This window comes from Taudactylus pleione, unplaced genomic scaffold (genome assembly GCF_031769625.1).
Source record: "Taudactylus pleione unplaced genomic scaffold, aTauple2 ptg000518l, whole genome shotgun sequence".
Taxonomy (NCBI): Eukaryota; Metazoa; Chordata; class Amphibia; order Anura; family Myobatrachidae; genus Taudactylus; species Taudactylus pleione.
Genome location: NW_028284920.1, coordinates 2,701,353 through 2,723,022, shown reverse-complemented (window position 1 = coordinate 2,723,022; position 21,670 = coordinate 2,701,353). Strand labels below are relative to the sequence as shown.

At 44.0% G+C, this 21,670-nt stretch overlaps 1 protein-coding gene across 7 annotated transcripts in view; it reads left to right on the top strand.

Moving 5' to 3' along the window:
- Positions 1-21,670, top strand: part of ANK3 (ankyrin 3) — a 716,972-nt gene that overhangs the window by 124,155 nt on the left and 571,147 nt on the right. For all 7 annotated transcript variants that reach the window (XM_088450469.1, XM_088450461.1, XM_088450460.1 and 4 more), the window contains exon 2: positions 19,863-19,901. In XM_088450469.1, the coding sequence (XP_088306595.1) occupies positions 19,863-19,901 (39 nt within the window). The remainder of the gene's footprint in view (positions 1-19,862; positions 19,902-21,670) is intronic.

Genomic DNA, 21,670 nt, shown 5'->3' with positions numbered 1-21,670 from the left:
GCTGTGCTTGGGTCGAGTCCTCTAGAGGACTGGTGTGCTAATGTCAACAAACACTTTCCACTTTACTCATTACTTGTTCATTACAGTCTGTGGGTGACCTATAAAATTGTACAAGGGTATTGGGCTAATGTTCTATTTTAAAGCAATTTATGTACATAGAAGATGAGACTGGCTATGAGTGCTTTACCATATTTCAGTGTAGTTTGTACAATGCTAAATTTTAGTTATTAATATAATATAATCTAGATAAGTTCAGTACCAAAAAAAAGCATTAGCCATTTTGCATCTTATTACTAAATTGATTTAACCATAAAGGTCGTCATTTACTAGCTAGTAGCGCTATAACATGTGTAATAGACTGAGGGCCTGATTCTGACCCGCTCGCGAGCGCTGAGTGTCCGCAAGCGGGTCGATGTTGCCCAAGTGCGCATGCGCACGACGGAGGCGGCTCCATCGTGCGCATGTGCGAGACCCGAATAACAATGGCCAAGCCGTCGTTATGGGTCTCGCACCAAAGGGGGCGTGCTGTCGATGGTGATTGACAGCACGCCCCCTTTGGTGGGCATGGCGGGGGCGTGGCTGCCCAGACGGAGGCGTTCCCATGGGAACGCCTACCGTCTGGGGCCGGCCCCACTGACATCACTAGTGATGTCAGTGGGAGTGCTTTTGGCTCTGATAGAGCCAAAAGCACTCCAGGGCTTGCGGCAGCAAGACCCTACCGCAGGGTCTCGTCGCAAGCCCGATGGTCGCGATGGTCTTGACCATCGCGACCATCATTTTGGCCGCTCGCTATAGCTATGGGTGGTCACCACACAGCTATGCGAGCGGCCAGGAGGCCGCTCCAAAAAGGAGGAGGGATGGCCCTGATTCAGAGCTGTGTCATAGAACTTCCATCTTCCCATGTTATCCTCATAAAGGAAACATGCTTCCTACATAACTCTAAAGGATTCCCTTTACCATGAAATGTATTAACAATTACTTTAATAGTGCCAGCATATTCTATTGTGCTTTACAATTGAAATGGAAGAAATCTCATAGACATGGGTATACAATTAAAATTAGTGATAAGTTTGCCCAATGTTTTGTTTCCCCTACAGGGGAACTAACCTGGCAATGTAATAAAATGTATCCATCCAAATATTTTTACATTTGTAAAATATTGATCATTTGTTTATTTTAAAGAAATGGAACTATTGTTTAAAAATAGTTTATTATTCATTTTGGTCTTTTTTTTCCCCCCATAAGTTATAAACTGTTTTAATGTTTTAAAGAATGTACAAATACTAATGAAAAATGTAACATTTAACAAGAAAAAAAAAGTAATTAAATTAAAAAAAAGTGAAACCAATAAAACTTACAAAATATAAATTTACATATTATGCTAATTAAGGGTACAATCAACAGTAGATAAAGTAATTGTTCCCGTGTGCCCAGTTATTGTAGCTGAGGTAGTGGAAGTTGAGGAAGATATATATTAATCATAATTGTTTATTGGAAAGTGGAATGTTCTTGTTATGGATTATGTACAGGTTTTGGTGGGACCGTTGCCTGTCTGATGTGAATGTATGGTGCAGGTTTGTGAATAGGTTGTGCAATGGCTACTAATGTTTGGTAATTGGTACAGAATGGTGTTGGCGATAGATAGTATGATGTCAAACCTTGTTTAATAAACTGAATAATATTCAACGTCACACTTCGGGAGGCAGCAGACAATGCAGGACTTTCCACATCTGCTTTATAGTTTCCTAGGTGAGATTGCAGCTGTTCTACTTTGGAGAGTCCATCTGGTCAGTGTTTTCCAGTGTTTTTTTCCCCCAGAATGTACCAAACTGTTAATTTGGCTGCTGCTAAAACTCCTGCTATCTCTGTGACAGATTTTATTTTGTTTATGCAGCCTAAGAATGGCCGATGTCACTTGCAACCAGATCTCCTTTGACTGCATGTTGTGGGTTCACAGCAAGCAACCGCTGCCAAATACAAATTCCACACTTGAAATCAGCTCCAGATCTTTTGTAGGCTTAAGTGATAAAAAATGAATGAAGGAATTACCCATACCTGTTCAGTGGCATCACTAGGGTAGGTGTCACCCAATCTACTCCACCTTGTCACGCTCACCTTTGCACTCATTGAGCTTGCCGAAGGAGCGCGTGCTTGCAAAAGGAGGTGTGGTCTCATGCTCGCCAAGCCATGTCCACTGTCGAATGATGTTTTGGGGGAATGACACTGTTCTCGTTATGCTGGGGGCTTGACCATCGCTCCAGGACAGGGGGTGTAGTCAGGATCCCGATAGTCAGAATGCCAACAATACTGACAGCGGTATCCAGATGGTCACAATCCCAACAGATTCCAACGGTGAGGGTTTGGCACTAGGACAAGGGTTAGGCTGCAGTAGGGGAGGGTTAGGGTTAGGCTGCGGGAGTGGTAGGTTGGGGTTAGAATATTTGCCATAATTCATCAAGATGCCGCTGTCTGTATTCTGACTGTGGGCATAGTGACTGTTGGGATCCCGTACCCAACCCTCGGGAGGCCCTGTCTGCTCCATCTGTACTGGGCCCCACAATTTCTATTGGCAGCCGTGTTTAAAAAAGTTACTCAACTTGCTGTTCAAATAAGAAATAAAGCCTATGTGGGATTGGTACTTTAAACTACAAGTGTAATATTAAATAGGTACCTTTAATACTGATTTGTCTTTTTAATTTGCATGCTGTGCATATTTGTTTTCATTAACAAATCCCAATTACAGTGTAGCCACAAGCTGTCTGATAAAGTGCTTAGAATGTATCGGTCTTTTATTCCTTCAGGCAGAAATCCGTTCTCGTCTGCTGCTAGCGAGCATGATAAAAACTATGAATCAAATTAACCTTGCTGAAGGAATATAGTGATGCTTTGTTCTGAGACTGTATTTTAAGACCCTATGTACCAGCAGCACAGCAGGCTGTTGTATTGGGCAGATATGTGTAATCATAGAACGGTGAGCGGAAATGACTGGACTGCTGAGTCCATTTAACCTTGTTTATGTGATGACACAAAGGTAAAAAAGACCCCCACACACAATATGCACTCAATAGACCAATCATTTAAATCCGTACACTTATTATATGAGCAAGAAAGAACGGGATTAGCATAATTAAAATCTCATGAGGCTCCATATTATAATGCCACAATTTCTAACCTCACACCTGATTACAGCAGCAAAATCAATGAAAATAAATGAAAACTGTCAGTATCCTGTCCACGGAACAAGTAAACCATAGTAATTAGACGACACCAGTATGATTATACATAAATATGCCATCCACATGCATATTTGTGATCCAACAAACCATAAAAACTAGTTACTACAAGAAAGAAAACCTGCTCAGGCAATAAAATCAGCAGATGCTGACCCTGGCTAAGGAGATGTATAAAGAATAGATGCAAATAAATCACACTTGCAAATTTTGAGCTATAATAATGCACAAATAGTGGCATTGTCACAGCGCGCCGGACTCCGGCACTTACTAACGGCGGCGCTGGTCTGCAGGGGGGCAGCGGGTGGCGCATCACTGGCGTACCCCGCTGCGTACTGCCTCTCTCTCCCCTTACGGTTGCAGGCTACTGCGGCTCCCTACGGGCACGCGCGCCGACCTGTTGAAGATTTAAAGGGCCATACACACGCCCTTAGCAAACGTCACAGGAAGTGACTGGAATAGCTCTGCCTATTTAAGGAAGACTATGGGAGCACTCCAGTGCCAGAGTATAGGCTCATTTAACATACTCCAGCGTTCCTGTGATATTCCTTTACCTGTTTCTGACCTTGGCTTCGTTTGTAACCCTGATTTTGTCTGACCCCTGGTACTGCATCTGATATCTGGTTTTGACTTCGGCTATCCCCTGTGACCTGTTCACGTCTGCTCCCTGGTACCATCTAAGTCCGTTTGGTTCTGACCCGGCCTGTTGACTAAGCTATATGTCTTCTCTGCTTCATCCAGAGGTTACCAGCACCTGTATAAGGGAACCTATCCTGAGGGCCGCAACCTGTGAGTCGGACGCAGCCAAGTCCATACCTTCTTGCGAGGGTCCCTGGTGAATACCGCCGGCACATTAGACTCCGCGCCTCAGGCATAGGTCTAGCCAACTTCCTAAATACGGGCCGCATCCATAATCCGTCCGAGAATGGTGACAGGCATCACCTCCTGTGGGACTGGGCCATGATGTGATTTACAGAAAATTCTTTATAGGGAATCTCCCAGACATTCTGGGAATGTAGGTAAGTATGAAATAAACATTACCCACAAGCCTCAATATATGGAGATCAATAAATATATATTCTGAGATGCATAGAAGTTGCTAATGCAAACATCACTGTATACTGTACGTGCCTTTCTCCACTCCAGGAGAAGTCTGGATGCAGCTGACCACTACAGGGGTGAGGCTGGGCTTCTAACATCATAGTAGGGGTGTGGGGAAGGTGGGCGAAAAAAAATTATGCCATTCGCATCATTTTAGCCCCGCCCTCTCCATAACGACCCATGATTCCCAACAGGACTTCCGGGAGAGTAGGTACATAGGTATGTATCACTGTAAGTGTTTATATATCCACGCTATAAGTAGCACTTAGATTGAACAACATGAGGGACAGGACAGTCTGCAGCACATGATCAGAGTGAAGATGGCAAAATGCAGGAGCCACACAGGCATCTAGCAGGGTAGGAAAAATTAGTCACATGGTCTGTAAACTCCAGCCAATGACTTCATGCATTAGTGACTGTTTCGCCGTCACCTGGGGCCTATGTGATCTTCCCTGCAGTTTTAGTTTATGTATGTCCCCAGGCTAATACAATATTAATGAGAACGTGACAATGGCTGTACCGGAATGTTGCAATAGTCACTTTCACCATTCCATTGAAACCTCATAATAATTTACTCAAGTATAATGAGATTGCAGTTTTATTATTTCACACAGACATACCTCCCAATTGTCCACGGCAGCTATTCACTAGTATAGGGAGAGCCTGGGAGCTGGTCAGCATCTCGGAGAGTGCTGGGCAAGCCCCCACAGCAACTTAAATGGGGGTGCAGCAAGGCCCACCCCTTGTGCCTGAAGCTCTGCCCCAGAGGTGTTTCTAGAGAGAAGGGGGCCCGTGTGCAGTCTCCAACACGTGCCCCCTCCTCTCCGCCCGGCAGTTCACTGAGATGTTCCCGGCCAGTGCCGGAGTTATAGACTCTGGGCACTAGAGTGAGCCCAGAGTCTATAGTGTATGCACAGGTCATCAGGAAAATGGCTGCGGCGACTATTTTCCTTGCACTGCGTATGCACAAATGACTGGAAAATGGCCACCACGGCCATTTTCCAGTCGTTTTACAGCGCCGGACGCCCACGCTGACGTGGGACTCCGGAGAGGTAAGTATTATTATGGGTGCAGGGTGTGCGGTGCGGGGCCCCCCTGGACCCAGGGGCCCGTGTTCCCCGTACACCCTGCACCCATTATAGATACGCCCCTACTCTGCCCCCTTTTCAGACACGCGTGCAAAATGGCACACTTCATGAGACTGAAAAGTTTGGAGGCATGCACAGATAATATTAGTTTTCTCACTGAGTAAAATATCAGTTAACTAAAATATTGTTGAAAGCGGAGAGCACGCTACTGCACAGACTCAATGCTGCTGCTCCTCCATGGAAGCTACATTCGGTGTACCAAGAAGGCCACCGACCTAAGTACTGCGCATGTGCAGCACCATCTTGTCACTGTGTAAGAGCAATGCAGAGAGACCCAGTATTGCCTGTTATCCTACACGTGTGTTCAGCACTCCTGCACCGCATCTAGTATACACTCGCTGGCTGGTGAGCTGTATGATACCCCGCTCTGCATAAGCTCTGCTCCATCCATCCTGACCAGAGTGTGTATAACAGTGAGTACAGCTGTACGCTGTGTAACATCAATATACCACTCTACTGATTAAAGCATCTTGGCTGTTCATTATTTTGAGGCATCTGCTGGTGTGTCCAAGAACTCTGCTAAATCCTCAAGTCCATACATATTTCCAATAGACATAACCTGAAATCAGGAGACTATGGGCTCTATTTACTACAATCCGCATATTGAATGCGGATTGTAGTGTGATATTACCGAGTGAATTCGCATTGCGAATTCAGGCAATATCAGAGGGATTTACTATAAATCCCTTGCAGGGACAGAGCTTGCGATAAAGCTCTGTCCCTGCGGATCCCATCCGCACTCTAGTCGCTGTATTTTCGGAAAAAATACCGCGACTAAGAGCCCGCGCATGCGCCGACCGACCACCGCTACTACCCCCCCACCGACGCTAAGCCCCGCCCCCGGCACTAAGCCCCGCCCCCCCGCGATTGCGGACCCTCGCAACCCCCTCTCCCCCCCCCCGCGACCCCCCCTCCCTTCATTAGACTTACCTGCATCCTCCTGGCCTTCGGTGATCTTCTCCGGGCTTCCCGATCAGGTGATCTCCCATACTGCACTGGGGCCCGATCACCTGATGACCGGGCCCCAGTGCACTGTGGGAGACCAGCTGACCGGAGTGGAGCCATCACCGGAGGCCCGATCACCGGTCCCTGGAGTCAGGTAAGTAAAAAAAAAAATGTTTACATTTTTTTTTTCTTTTTTTTACAGTTATCAGCTTGCGGTCTGCTTAGACCACATAGCTGATTACTGGTACCGGCTCCAGCCTCTGCTCTCCCAGTTAGAGCAGAGTGGGAGCCCGGTAACCGGGGGAGACCCTGGATAACGCCACCTCCAGGTGGCGTTATTATCACAGGGCTTCCCCCGGTATTTTTTTTACAATTTATTTTTAGTAACTGTGGTCGGATCACATTTCCCATTACAATTATGGGAAATGCGATCTGCTTTACTAAAAATAAGTGATACTGGGGGTTGGAGTAGAATTTTACTAATTCTAGTCCAATTGCCCTGTAATAACTACAGGTGAAACTAAAATAATGTGAAAAGGGTGTGAAAACACCCTTTTTCACTTTATTTTAGTAAAAATAATGTTAATAAATAGAGCCCTATATGATTGATTCAGAGGTGAACACTAATGCAGCCGTGACACTTCGTGACTCCGCCTTTATGCTAATGCCACAGCCAGGGCCGGATTAAGGTCTGTGGGGGCCTCTAGCAATAAAATATTGCTGCTACTGCTGGCACCTAGCATCAGGCTGCAGCTCTCTCCCTCCCTGGGGCTGACCCAAGACACTTGCGGGTCCAAGGGAGACTGTCCAGGTTCAGTACTTGTCTGTGTGTGTATTACTTGCTATTACTTGGAAGGGACATTGAGATAATAAAACCTGTTGCATATAAATTGTGCCCAGACTCTGGGGAGGAAGATGCACTTTGAGTGCTATGCTAGAAATCCGTGTTACCTGGTCAGTAAATGCTGCTATAGTTATCAACGTTCTACACACACACACTGGTCAGTAAATGCTGCTATAGTTATCAACGTTCTACACACACACACTGGTCAGTAAATGCTGCTATAGTTATCAACGTTCTACACACACACACACACACACACACACTGGTCAGTAAATGCTGCTATAGTTATCAACGTTCTACACACACACACACACACACACTGGTCAGTAACTGCTGGTTTAGTAATCAATGTTCCACACAAACACATATAACACACACACACTTACCTCTCCTGGTTTCAGAAGCAGCATTCGGACCAGTGCGATTCGTGGGTCTCTTTAAAAAGGAGGTGGAGCTAAATGGAGTGACCAAAAGGGGCAGGGCTTAATTGTGTCCCACGACAGGTGGCTCCTGTCGCCCTGCCTTTAATCTGGCCCTGGCCACAGTCGATGTGATTCACACAGAGATGCCCACAAGTTGCAGTGCTAATTCACCACTTTGTATATTGACACACCATCGGTCACTCCATCAAACATTACACCAGCCCAGTGTCTGTCTGAACATGGTCGCCAAAATCAGTGTAACTGCAGAAAAAGGCGCAGGCACTGGCCGCGACACTCCTGCGACGTTCCCTTGCTGGCTGCTGTTACCACCCAGGAACTGCCACTGAAATTGCTTCTCTCTGCATCCAAATTTGTTATGCGGCTTTCGGCGGTAACCATCGGGACGCATGCGCACACTGAAACAAAATCATCTACTTGCGTCTGACATCAACCCTGCGCCCACCTCTGATGCAGGCCCTATATATCTTTTTCTCTCCTAGGCCTTGTTCTAAAAACAAAATCTGTGAGCCACAAAGCTTAGAATTACCGTGTTCCTTATAAAAACATGAGCATAAAATTGTACCTTTTAGGAAAATTAAAGGTGACGTTTTTACTACCGCTCTTAGTTTCCACCTGCTGATAATTACTTTTCACTGTGGGATGCTGAGAGTACTTAGAATCATAGCCTGAAGTAGATATATACAGGGAAAGCTAAACACAGGAGTGATTGACATCCCTGGGCCCTGTTAATTATTTAGATGAAGCAGATGTGCAATTGAAATTCATTTTAAAAATAGCCAAGTGTAGTTTCTTAAAAACCATCCCACACATGGTATCATTTTCATGCTTAATACCTCCAAACCTTTTTGGGCTCCAATCTTCCTGTCACTCTTTGCTTTCTTTGAGCTCGTAGCTTCCCAGGTTGTGCCGTTGTCTTACAAAGCCAGTGAAATTCTACAAATTGAAGAATGTTGAATTCAAAGCAATTACTTCTTGCCAGTATACATGGTAGTTTCCCATCACCTGCTAACCAGCAGACATGGAGCGCCACATCTAATGACCAATCAGAACAATGCAGGTCTGTTGATAATGATGCAATGCATAGTCCCTTTTTGGTGGCTTTTATATAATATCACTTTTTTTTTTTTATTTCAATAGAGCTGTTTTAAATATATTTTGATTGGATTTACCACGGTCAAGTTAATGGAAGTGAGTACACAGATACCCAGCAACAAACCTGATATCTGCGACCACAGGAGGGCTGAAAATGTAGTGGTGGAACATTACTGGGTACTGGGGAGCGTGGCCAAATCTGGGCGGTGTGGCCAAACCCCCTCCAAAAAAAGGGGGGACATTTGTCTCCCTCAGCAGCGCAGCAAAGGCGGATAATGTTCCTCTCAGCAGCTGACCAGGCTCTCTCCTCCAAGCCTCGGCCCAAGTAATCAGTACCCCCACCAACCTCGGCGGATCAGGACACTGTCTGAGAAGACATAGAGAGTGGTCTTAAATATTCCAATCCCAAAATAGATCTTTTGGGAGTAATGGTGACACTCTAGTCATAACATTCCATTGCTACTGCTGCCGGTAAAAACTATAAATTGAATATGGCTCTATAACAAAATTTATCCAGGCAGTTACTGCATATGATTTGGAAAATAAAGAGGATACAATTAGTTTATGTATACAGCAATTAAAATTAATATGCCAGCATGCTATTAATGCTATTAACATACCTCCCAACATTCTGGTAGTAGGGAGAGGGATGGTCTGCAAGCGCTGAAGGCACATGTCTGGAAAGGGGGTGTGACTTTGCAGTACAGGAGCGTGGGTTTCTGCTTTCTGAGCTGCTATGCTGCCCCTCAGTCCTCTCTCTGTACTTCAGAGAAGCAAGTGAGAGAAAAACATCCCAGCCCTCTGAGACAGTGCACCAACAATGAGGATGGTTGGGAGGTCTGGAATTAATTAACAGTTACTTTTGGGTCCAGACAACAGGGCCCTAGCTAGGGGTGTACGAGCACTGCTGCCAACCAGGGCACTAGGCATCGTCACTGCCCCGTTGCACCTTGTATTTGGCTTGCAAAGTGCGTGAAATGGGACCCTTAAGCTTGCAGATCTGCTAGAGAGCCGCCCTGTGCGTCCTAAGTATGCAAAGGGAGCTGAGCTTGCTGGTCCCAGCGGTGATGCATTTTAGTCTAGATACTCTCCTAATTGAGAGGTATACCAAAATTGTATTTTGGGGGGAAAGGTTTAATGAAAAATAAATGACTGTTACACTAATACTTGCTGTCTTGTGGACACTTTCTAAAGTTTCAGGCTGTGAATGTGTGAAGATTATGCTGCACTTAATCACTAAAAGACGAATACTGGTGTTATATCATCAGTAGCATCAACATTTTTCACCAGTGTCACGTCATCCATTATTCAGTGTAGGCTGTGGAAATTATTCTATGAACTAATACCTGGGGGGAATATAATATATTTGTCGTAAATTCTGATTTATTTCTTTCTGGTGTTTTTTTTTTTAATTATTATTGCTGGATTTAAAGAACCCTTTAAATTAAAAAAAAAATTGTCTTAAAAGAAAAATAATAATTGCAGCTTTAAATCCAGCGGCAAAATCGACAAAACAAATCGGCACTTTCGCCAAATCAGAGGTTATTACTTTTGGGCCCTGGGGGTATATTTAGTAAATGTAAATTTTAGGTCGATTTTGTATTTCAGGGTCTAAATCATACATTTACTAACAGATGATTTTTGACATAATTGTTTTAAACAATGTAAAAAAATCATCTGTTAGTAAATGTGTCATTTAGGTACATTTACTGAAAGTTGATTTTGAGTCGATTTTGTGTTTCATAGCCTAAATCACACATTTACTTAGAGATTAATTTTGACGTGTAAAAAAAAATTTGAAAAATGTTCTGTTATTAAATGTGTGATTTAGACCGTGAAACACAAAATCGACCAAAAATCGACTTTTAGTAAATATACCACATGCTCTCTTAAAAAAAATTTGTGGCTATAAAAGCCGATTTTGAATGGTCTTTTTATAAACTGGTGTCATATTATTACTACCATTGAATAGTGAGATTCTGAGCTTGGCCGGATGTACAAATTGTTTTTTTACAACATGTTTTGTCGGTCTTTAATTCAGTGTATTACAATGAAGTGAATTCAGCATTAATAATACAAAATCTAGCAAAAGGACTATAGTTTGCAATACATATTACATATCTTAATATGGTTCTGCTAGTTGCAATATTGGATACCTTTGTAGTTGTACCGATGTTAAATTGTAATGAACTGCGTATTCATTACAACATACAAAGATATCATTGGTTCTATGTTATATGCCTTTTTTGTCATTTGCACTTGGCTACATAAATTGTATTGTTTTTAAAACTAGAATAAAAAAATGTGAATGTGTTTTAACTGCATTTATAGCAATGTTTCATAAATGATACATGAGATACGAGGTCCCTTGATATCCCTGAACTAACTTCCTGTTGCCATAGGCATTCATTAATATTCCAGGGAGGCCTGGTTGCCATGGCAAAATATGTAGTTGTAGAGGGGTTTCCATGGTGACTCTCCAACATTAGGTATCTTCAAGAGGCAGGAGATCAGTTTTTATAGCTGTGAAATGACATATCATAATATATATTTATCAAGGGTTACTTAAAAGACCTTGAACCGATTTGTGTCACAATATTTAAACGCCACTTAATTTTTGGCTAAACAAAAATCTTTAGCAAGTTTCTTACTTTTCTAAATTAAACTTTGCTTATGTGCTCGCTGCTTGTCCAACATATCATTTTATGAATGGATTTTTGATTCATGAGGAAGACAATCGGCACAACTAAGGAGTAGTAGAAACTGCCAGAGGACACTCTAGGATCTGATAGTGGGAATGTAATGAATGAATGATAATGTTTCCGCTGGGGTCTGCATTGTATACCGTCACTAAATGTGGATGTGGACTGTATACTGGTCGCTAGATGTGGATCTGCATTTTATACTGGTTGCTAGATGTGGATCTGCATTTTATACTGGTTGCTAGATGTGGATCTGCATTTTATACTGGTTGCTAGATGTGGATCTGCATTTTATACTGGTTGCTAGATGTGGATCTGCATTTTATACTGGTTGCTAGATGTGGATCTGCATTTTATACTGGTTAGATGGGGTAGATGTATGAAAGAGTGTAAGTGTGCCAGTGGAGAAGTTGCCCATTGCAACCAATCAGCTTTGAGGTTGCATATATCAAGTACATTCTATAAAATGATAGGTAGAAGCTGTTTGGTTACCCATGGGTAACGTCTCCATTGGCACACTTCTCCACTCTTTTCACTGCTTCATACATCTACCCCAAGCGGTGGGTATGCATTGTAGACTGGTCGCTAGATGTGGATCTGCACTGTTTACTGGTCACTAGATGTGGATCTGCACTGTATGCTTGTTGCTAGATGTGGATCTGCACTCTATACTGGTCACTAGATGTGGATCTGCATTGTATACTGCTCACGATATGTGGATCTGGTCTGTATACTGGTCACTAAAGATGTGGATCTGCATTGTATACCAGTCACTAGATGTGCTCTGCCTCTACACTGGTAACTAGATGTGGCTCTGCCCTCTATACTGGCTACTAGATGTGGCTCTGCCCTCTATACTGGTCACTAGATGCGGCTCTGCCCTCTATACTGGTCACTAGATGTGGCTCTGCACTCTATGCTGGTCACTAGATGTGGATCTTCATACTGATCACTTAATGTGATCTGCATTGTATACTGCTCACAATATGTGGATCTGTACTGTATACTGGTCGCTAAAAATGTGGATCTGCACTGTATACCATACCTCCCAACTGTCCTGCATTCAGCGGGACAGTCCCGTTTTTCTGAGACTTTCCCGCTGTCCCGCCCGCGGGCCGCAGTGTCCCGCGGCGGGGGGGAAGTTGGGGAGAGCACAAACTGCTGCTCTGCGTAGTGCAGCAGGAGAACAGATGCCGTGCGTTCTCATGTGAACGGACTGCCTAGGGGCTGCCCAGCATCTTGGAGAGTGTTGGGCACACCCCCAAAGTGACGAAAACAGGGGAAGCCGCGAGGCTTCGTCCAATTTTCAATAAACTCCACCCCTTTTACTTAGGCCATGCCCCCTTTTCGGTCAGACGCGCGACCTGTCCCTCCTTCCAACATTGAAATGTTGGGAGGTATGGTATACTGGTCACTAGATGTGGATCTGGACTGTATACTGGTCAATAGATGTGGATCTGGACTGTATACTGGTCAGCAGAGATGTGGATTTGCACTGTGTATACTGGTCACTATATCTGACTCTGGACTGTATACTGGTGAGCAGAGATGTGGATCTGGACTGCATACTGGTCACTAGATCAGGCTTGCCTACCCTCCCATTTGGCCGGGAGCCTCCCGAATATCGGGTGCCACTCCCGGCCCCACGGAAAGACAGGCAAGCCTCCCGGCATCCACCAACCCTCCCCCCAGAATAAACTAGAAATCCCCGCAGCGGGGGGGGGGGGTGGAAGTGGCCCCGCCCCCTGCTTCACAATGCCAAAAATAATTGCATTGTGAAAGGGGGTGAGGACGCGATCATGTGACAGAGCACCGCAGGACAAGGGGCACTGTTCAGGCCTGTCAAGTTTCTGTTTATTATAATTCTCACTTGTAGCTTCCTCTTATTTCATCCGCAGTATCTCCTGGCCTCCTCTATCTCTTGCCTGGCCCTTCCCCATGAGGCCATTCCTCTTTTTTTGGGTGCGTTATGTCCCTATATGAAAAAATGGGGGGGGGGGGGGTGCTCATTCTGGCACAGGGCACCAAAAAGTCTAATTACGGCTATGATGTGAATAAGGACTGTATACTGGTCAGTAGAGATGTGGATCTGCACTGTGTATACTGATCATTAGATGTCGCTCTGGACTGTATACTGGTGAGCAGAGATGTGACTCTGGACTGTATACCGGTGAGCAGAGATGTGGCTCTGGACTGTATACTGGTGAGTAGAGATGTGGCTCCTGACTGTATACTGGTGAGCAGAGATGTGGCTCTGGACTGTATACTGGTGACCAGAGATTTGTCTCTGAACTGTATACTGGTCACTAGATGTGGATCTGGACTATATACTGGTCAGCAGAGATGTGGATCTGCATTGTATACTGCTCACTAGGGAATGGGATTGAAATACCTGTGGCTGTTATTCTGCTTATTGAATAGAACCATACAGTGTATATTGGTCATCGTATTGGACTTTGTTTTATATTCTAGTCGGCATGCTTTATGCTCTAGTTACTTTATACCTGTAATCAGATGGAGGAGTATTTTTTTTTATTGTTTATCAGAAATGTTTCTACTAGTGTTTTGGACCCATCATTCAGTGAGTTGCTAACCATTATGCCCGGCGGGGGTTTTGGGTTTTTTCCGTCTTATCCCACCTTTTAATTATCTTTGTGGACAATCCTTTAAAGCAGGAAAATTGTGTGATGTTTTGCTACTCATAGTAGTGTAAGGAAATTGTAACCCATCCCTATATACTACACATTTAAAATGGTTGCGAAAATTAGAAGTACACTGATAGATTTTATTTTTTAATCTTTAATATCCTTGGGAGTTCTTAAAGACCTCAGTTTATTTTGTGTCTGCTGTGAATATATATGCTGCTTACGTGCAGAACAAAACAAGTGCGGGAGAGAGAAAGGTGGAAGAAATTGCCTTAGAAACTGTGACAAGTAAATCACAGGTTCCTGTACATGTTGCCTGTGTCCTACTTGTGTGAAAGCTGACAAAGAACGTTCTCAGTCCTACCAGAAGCGTCAGACTAAAAATGCTAATATAAAATTAGCTTTCAGCACACACATTTCATTTACAGTGAATATTTATTGCTGTTTTTAAGCCACGCTCCATCCATATATGGAAGCCGATCAGTATGAACAGTGAGAGATGAACTCCAGAACACTGTGCTTGCCGTATTTGTAATTATATAAAGTAAACTCCATAAAACAAGACACCAGTTCCGTGTCATCTGAAAATTACTGTCTGCGGTATTCAGAAGAGTAGGAACCGGAGAGGCAGTTGCTCCCCCATGATTTCTGTTGTGTGGGCAAAGACTGTGTGTCCCCCCACATGAACTTCTACACAAAAGTGAATGGGGATGAATAAAATAAAACTGGGGATTAAGTGAAATTGGCTTTATTTGAACTCACCAACTGTCGTTTCTGTTACCAAAAATTAAGCTGTTTTCATGTTCTGCATACATTTTCTTCTTGCCATACCAGATATTACAGCACATACCATAACCTGTGAGGTAGTGACTGTAGATTTAAATACTCCCTATCAAATCAGATTAGACTGTCAACGAAAACTGAATAAAAACTAGATTAATGCATACTTGCCTACTCTCTCGAAAGTTGCTGGAGGCTCCCGATTTTTTTGGGGTAGCCCCCCGCACCCTTGAAAGAGTAGGCAGTTCTCTCGCATTCCGCCCAAGTAATCAGAATAGGGAGATTTTACAGGAAATTTGACAGTCACTTCATTTAGCCCGCCCCCTCGTTGCGGACCCGCAAATTGCGGACTTGCCTGTAAAGGGGGCGGGGCCTAATGACAGCTGCAGTCCATACTTGCCTACTTTTGAAAAAGCATTTCACCTATGAGCGTGGCAGTAAAGTGGGCAGGTACTGCTACATCTAAGGGGCATGCCATAAAATTTACTTCCATCCAAATGTAAATGAGCCCCAAAGCTGTTAGTAAGATCTACAGTGAAAACACACTGATACATTTCAGAAAACGCATGTAGCCATAGGGATCATTGTGCCTTATATCCAATGCAGGGAAATACTGTTTGTTTTTCTTATATAATTGCTACATAAAGGGGTAAAATTAAATCAGGGAGATTGCTACTATTTCAGGGAATCTCCCTGACAATCAGGGAGAGTTGGAAAGTCTGCTACAGTCTGTTCCCACCCCCTAAAGCTAAAGGTGCCCACACACATAGCGATATTTTACAAGATCTGGCCGATTTCGACGCATTGGAACCACAGATCATGTAAAATATGGCCAAATCGTGAGTCCCCACTCACGATGACGATGTGATGCGCGTCCCCGCTGGTCGCACATCGTATCATCAGATCTGCTGTGCAGTAGGGCAGATCTGACAATCTCGGACACGATGCACTGTGAAAGTCTGGATGCAGGAGAGATCGTATGAAGATTGGACAACAAATCGTGTGCAGAGCTGCCGGGGAGAGTTTCAAGGGAAATCGTACACATTCGCTCATCGTGAGCACATCGCTATGTGTGTGGGCACCTTACGAGCAGCATCTCCTGTCCTGGCTGCTCCCGGAGAGGATTTGTAAAAAAGTCGGTAAGTATGGGTTATTGACTATGAAAAATGTACATTTTAAAGATGAACAATTTAATTTATCTTTCTAACAGCTATTGTACTAATTGGTAGTTATTAATATTTATTTAGCAATGTAGAAATAAATTTTTATAGTAAAATAAACAATGAAACCGGAGTTGGCCAACCTCAGAAGCACTGATGAAAATTAACATAGCATTTGGGAGTCTTTGTATCAGGGTTGCCTACCCTCCCGATTCGGGCGGGAGCCTCCCGATAAACGGGTGCAGCTCCCGCCCCCCCGGAAAGGCAGGCAAGCCTCCTGCCTGCCGCCGATCCCCCGCAATGCCTTTTTTTCCTGCATTGTGTAGCGGGGGCGGGGCTAAAATGACATGATCGTGTGGCCCCGCCCCTGTCACGCCCGCAAACCGACCTCGGCTCGTTTAGACCGCCCCCTTTTGCCGGCCACGCCCCCTGTTCTGCCGATCGGGCTGCTCCCTCCCGGAAGGAGCAGCCAGATTGTCGGCAAGTATGCTTTGTATGTCTACAGTCACTGTTACAACTGTCGTAAAGCGAGATACCAAATGCCAGAAAAAGGGGCTCCAGACCCTATAAAAGTCCTCGCCCTTTTGCCGCCCCCCCCCTCCACCCATGAAAATTTAAATTCCTACGCCCCTGGCGATATTGGTCTCCAAACCGCGTCTGTATTTCTGCACATTTTATGCAATTATCAGACCTTACTCTGTATGCTGTGTAAGGTATAAGTGTCTATTTACTGAGCCTATTTATAATATTGTCCAATCTGGCCAAGATTATATAAAATATTTCAAATATGGAAAAATGCACTATTTGCTGTGCCATATGTAGCTAATATGTTACAATTGGCAGATCTTCATATATGTAGACGATCCGGAATAGGGTCTGCAGAAAGAGGATAAAACCCAATAAACACCATATATAAAAGTTGCATCAATGGTTGTGATAAAAGTGTATAAAAAAGGTGACCTATTGTAGGTGAATGGTTACCTGCACTTTAACCTGAAGTGTATTACCAGTATTAGCACCAGTGTGCCACCACTATTATCCAGTGGTTGAGCAAGGAGCCATAACATCTTGAGTGAACACCTGCCCAGGTACCTCCCATGTTTGAGGTCCAAAACTGCATGTGCCGCCACTAGACACCTACCATTCAAATTAGCTGAACAGGTTGAGAAGCCCATTTATCTTTTGGGAGACTGAGGGCCTGATTCAGCAAGGATCGCAATTGCAAAGCTGTACTCAGACAGTTTTGCAATTTACGACCCTTGCAGATATGGTAATGCATCACGCCTCCTGTACATTACTTATCCGAGCTGTGTTGTCCATCGGGAACATCGGCCAGCTACGGTGACCCAATAAAGGAAACGTACATTTTTGGCCTTTTGAAATGTGAGCTGCAGTACGTTCTTCATATCTAGGAATATGACTGGTGGAATTTATTACGTCTGTTAGCTGTTTTCAGGGCACAATTTGTGGGTTTAATTTGGGACACACTGCTCTGTTGACTTCTGTGCCATTTTATTTAGGTACATTAGAGTATGTCGATGAGAAGGTACTTTGGCTGATTTATTTCTTCTGAGTTGATTTGCATATCTGTTGCTGCATGCCCACGTTGCTAAATCTTGCCTGAACTGTACAAAAGCATTTAATTACTGTACATTTACTTGGATTAAATAATGGTCAGCAATGCCAGAACAGCAATACAATAGAGTGAAGGATTTGTAGAGTTTATTGGCAATGTCTGCTACTGCAGAAGGACTGGTACAGTATGGATCAATATCGGTATACTCTGCGTTTTCAGAATAGTCTACAGGACGCAGAGCTGCACTTATGAGCTTGTATGTGGCAGCTGTCTCAGGCAGCATGTTTTGTGGGCAACAGAATGAAGGGAATATGTGTAATATTTACATAGGAGTCTAAATTATACGTGACCTTTTTATATACCTCCCCTCCAGGAGATCCTGGAAGCAGGGCAAGTGCAGAGGGCATTACAGTGCAACTTGCATCAGCATGGTGAGTTGTAGTGTAGTGCTGTCATTCACAACACTGTGCAGTGTGGCCATGATGACATGATTCCATGCAAATCGTTCAATAAGTCCAGTTCACTTTACAAGGGGCCGGCCCAAGACAATTTTTTTTTGGTAATTGAATATTGATTTTGGCGCCCCTTGGTGGACCTTCATCTCAGCTCACATTCCCCCCCTCCCCCGTGGAGCCCCTCACAGCCCGGCACCCCTCAACAGCACCCCTCATTACAGCCCCTCTCACTCCCCTCATCACAGCCAGTCATATCTCCTCATCACAGCCCCTCACATTACAGCCCCTCTCACTCCCCTCATCACAGCCATTCATATCCCCTCATCACAGCACCCCTCATCACAGCCCCTCACAGCACCCCTCACCACAGCCCCATCACTCCCCTCATCATAGCCATTCATATCCCTCTTCACAGCCCCATATCTCCTCCATCAAAGCCTCTCATCATAGCCCCTTCTCACTCCCCCTCATCACAGCCCGCTCCATTACAGCCCACCACTCAGACATACCTGCTGGCTCCAGGCTGTCCTCCTGAGCGATGCGGCGCGCTTGCGTAGGCAGCTGTGTCACAGTGACACAGTTTGCCCGGAGCCCGCTTTGCATGTCACTGGTCGCAGATGGGTCAGGGCGCCCTCCTCTAGGTGGCACCCTACTCGGCTGCATAACCAGGGTATATGTAAAATCGGTCCTGGAAGAGAGCAGGTTGCAGACAGGTTGCCTTCTCTTCTGAGACTGCCAATCAGAGCTCTCTGTAGTGGCAGCTGCAGTTGTGATTGTGGTCGCGGTTTGTGTTTAGATGGAGACACAGCTGGGTGGGAGAGATCTGGGTACTCAGAAACACTGGTATGAGCGCAGTAACAGTCAATATGGAAATCACATCTGCTCACAAAAGTTTTCTTTCTGCTTGAACTGAACAGTTGATGAACCCACTTTTACTTGGCATATAAGGTATCAATCTCTTCTGAATAGTTTGGAACTAATAAAAGTTAATTAGAAGAGGGTTTAATTTTCATAAATGCTGCTAGAGTTGCATACTTCCCACCTGGGGATAAGTACATAGGGGTAAAATATCCCCCATCCATATCCACCAATCCCTGCTCCTGATCTGCCTGCACAAACCCAGCCCAGATTTAGGCAAATGTGCCCACATCTGATAGAGACCACTGCCATTTTCTGATGAGCCTCGTACCTTTATGAGGAATCAGGATTATTGCATACCTCTCAGCATTGTCCTGGTGCAAATTGGGATAACGCATCCACCCAAAAGGGGACATTGTCACCAAGTGGGAACTGCTACTCTGAATATACAAGTGTGATTTTATTATTTACAGTACATGTCTTTTGTACTGCTGTCTGAATCACCTGTATAATGGGTGACACAATGGCTCAGTGGTTAGCAATGATGTATCACAGAGCCTATGCAGAATGTGTGGAGTTTTCTGTAGGTTTTCTCTCCAGAGGCCAAAAACATACTGGAAGGTTAATATCCCTTTGGTAGAGAAGTTAGACTGCATGCTCTACTAGGATAGTGGTACACACTACATACTGTATGGTTTTTGTTACTGTATATAAATAAAAAGGTTAGCTCTGTGAGAGAGCTGGAGATTTGTTTTCACCAGTGTTCTTTTTTTAATTTACTGCCTCGTTCTTGAGAACATAACTTCCTATCTATGTTTTTCTAATGAAGTTCCTAGTTTACACTTAATTATATATTAATAGCATATATCCTCTATTGTTCTAGGGTGACAGAAGATCATCCTCACCCCGGAGCCCATCTAAGGTAAGACACCTTACAATTGGTATATATAATTTAAACAACTAACTTAATGATTAGTTTTTCATATTTCCAGGGTCTTGCTGTAGTAGGGAGTCATTGCTAGTACATAACCAGCTGTTATACAACAAAAATAAAACTATATATTACACCTACAGTATGTATATTCCTCATGTATGAGCAATACAGAGACGACTCTACTTTTTATAACTTATAAAAGTTTTTTTTTAACAGAAGGTAATTGCATCCTAAATAGCTACTACAGTTCATACCAGCCATCATTATATCACAATACTAATGGTTGACTGATTAATCTTCACTCTAGAAGTACAGGGTATAGAATGACAAATTGTTCCTTGATTGAGCTTTTGGCCAGCCATGTAACCAGAATTGCACCTACTGTATGGGCTTACTAGCATTGGAACAGCAAAAAGATTCAGAACCATAAATCCAAGTAGCAGACCAGCTGTTTCAGTCTTGTTAGAGCTCATCAGTATTAAATATGAAATCAACCCAACAGTTTTGAATACACGTTGCATTTTGTAGTTATTATCCCCTTCTCTGAGGGGTAAATCTAAAACTCTTCTCTGAGGGATTCATTTATCGTTAAAAACATTTGCCCTCCAAATGAAAACAAGAAAAGATGTATGATTAAAAGTGTATACGGTAAGTGTGTATGTTGTCGGACGGATCTCACAATGCGTCCAGTTAAAAACAATAGTATTTGTCCCAGTCGTTAGTTGCGAAAGTACACTCACACCTAACGAGAGCATAGAGGTGCCACGTGAGAGCATGTTGCCTATAAACAGTATACGAATGTAGAAGTGTCATATACATGAGAGAGAGAGAAGTTATTAATAAATCCAAAACTCGCATTTCAATATAAATTAGAATTAAATACAAACAGCTTCACATCTTTTGTTTACCACTTTAATAATCAAATTAGAATCATCTTTACTGCAGTAAACGGGATGTAGTTATTATCCCCGTGGTCTGAAAGCCGGCGCTCAGAATACCGGCGCCAGAAACTTGCCATCAGTTGGAATCCCGGCACCAGAATCCTGACCACTGGCATGCTGATAGTAAAGGATCATACACACTAGACGATATGCTTCATGAGTGATATCGTCTAGTGTTCCCCCCGACATTGAGCCTACACACTGCACAATATCGTTCACTGCTGGCACCCTCCCTCATCCCCATGCTTGCAGAACCTGACAATATCGTCAGGTTGCCCTGCAAGTACGGGCGATTAAAGATCTCGTCAATGACCAGCGGGAGCGCTCATCGCTGGTCGTTGACGGCATACAAACTGGCCGATATTGTTAACGATATTGTAATCGTTCATAATATCGTCTAGTGTTAAGGTTAGGCTGTGGGGGGGGGGAGGGTTAGAGTTAGGCTGCAGGAAAGGTGGGTTACGACACTTACCGAATTAGGTCGGGATTCTGACTGTCAGGATGCCGCTGTCTGTATTCTGACTGCCAGGATAAAATAAAAATGTCAGTTTTGTAATGCAAATAGACAGACGCGTCTTAATATAATATAGCCGCAACACTAATGATTTATATATCCGCTAAAAAGGTTGCTACAGTGAATCACAAATGTTGAGCTAGTGCTGCTGATGGTCATCATCGCTTATCTTTGCACCAGCCCTCCAGTTAACCCAATGCATCCATGAATATATGTCACATTTATGTTGATGTGTTCTTACTGTACTTGGCCTGTGCTTACCTGCCGCTGACCGCCCCAATCCTGCCTTCGAGACATAAGGG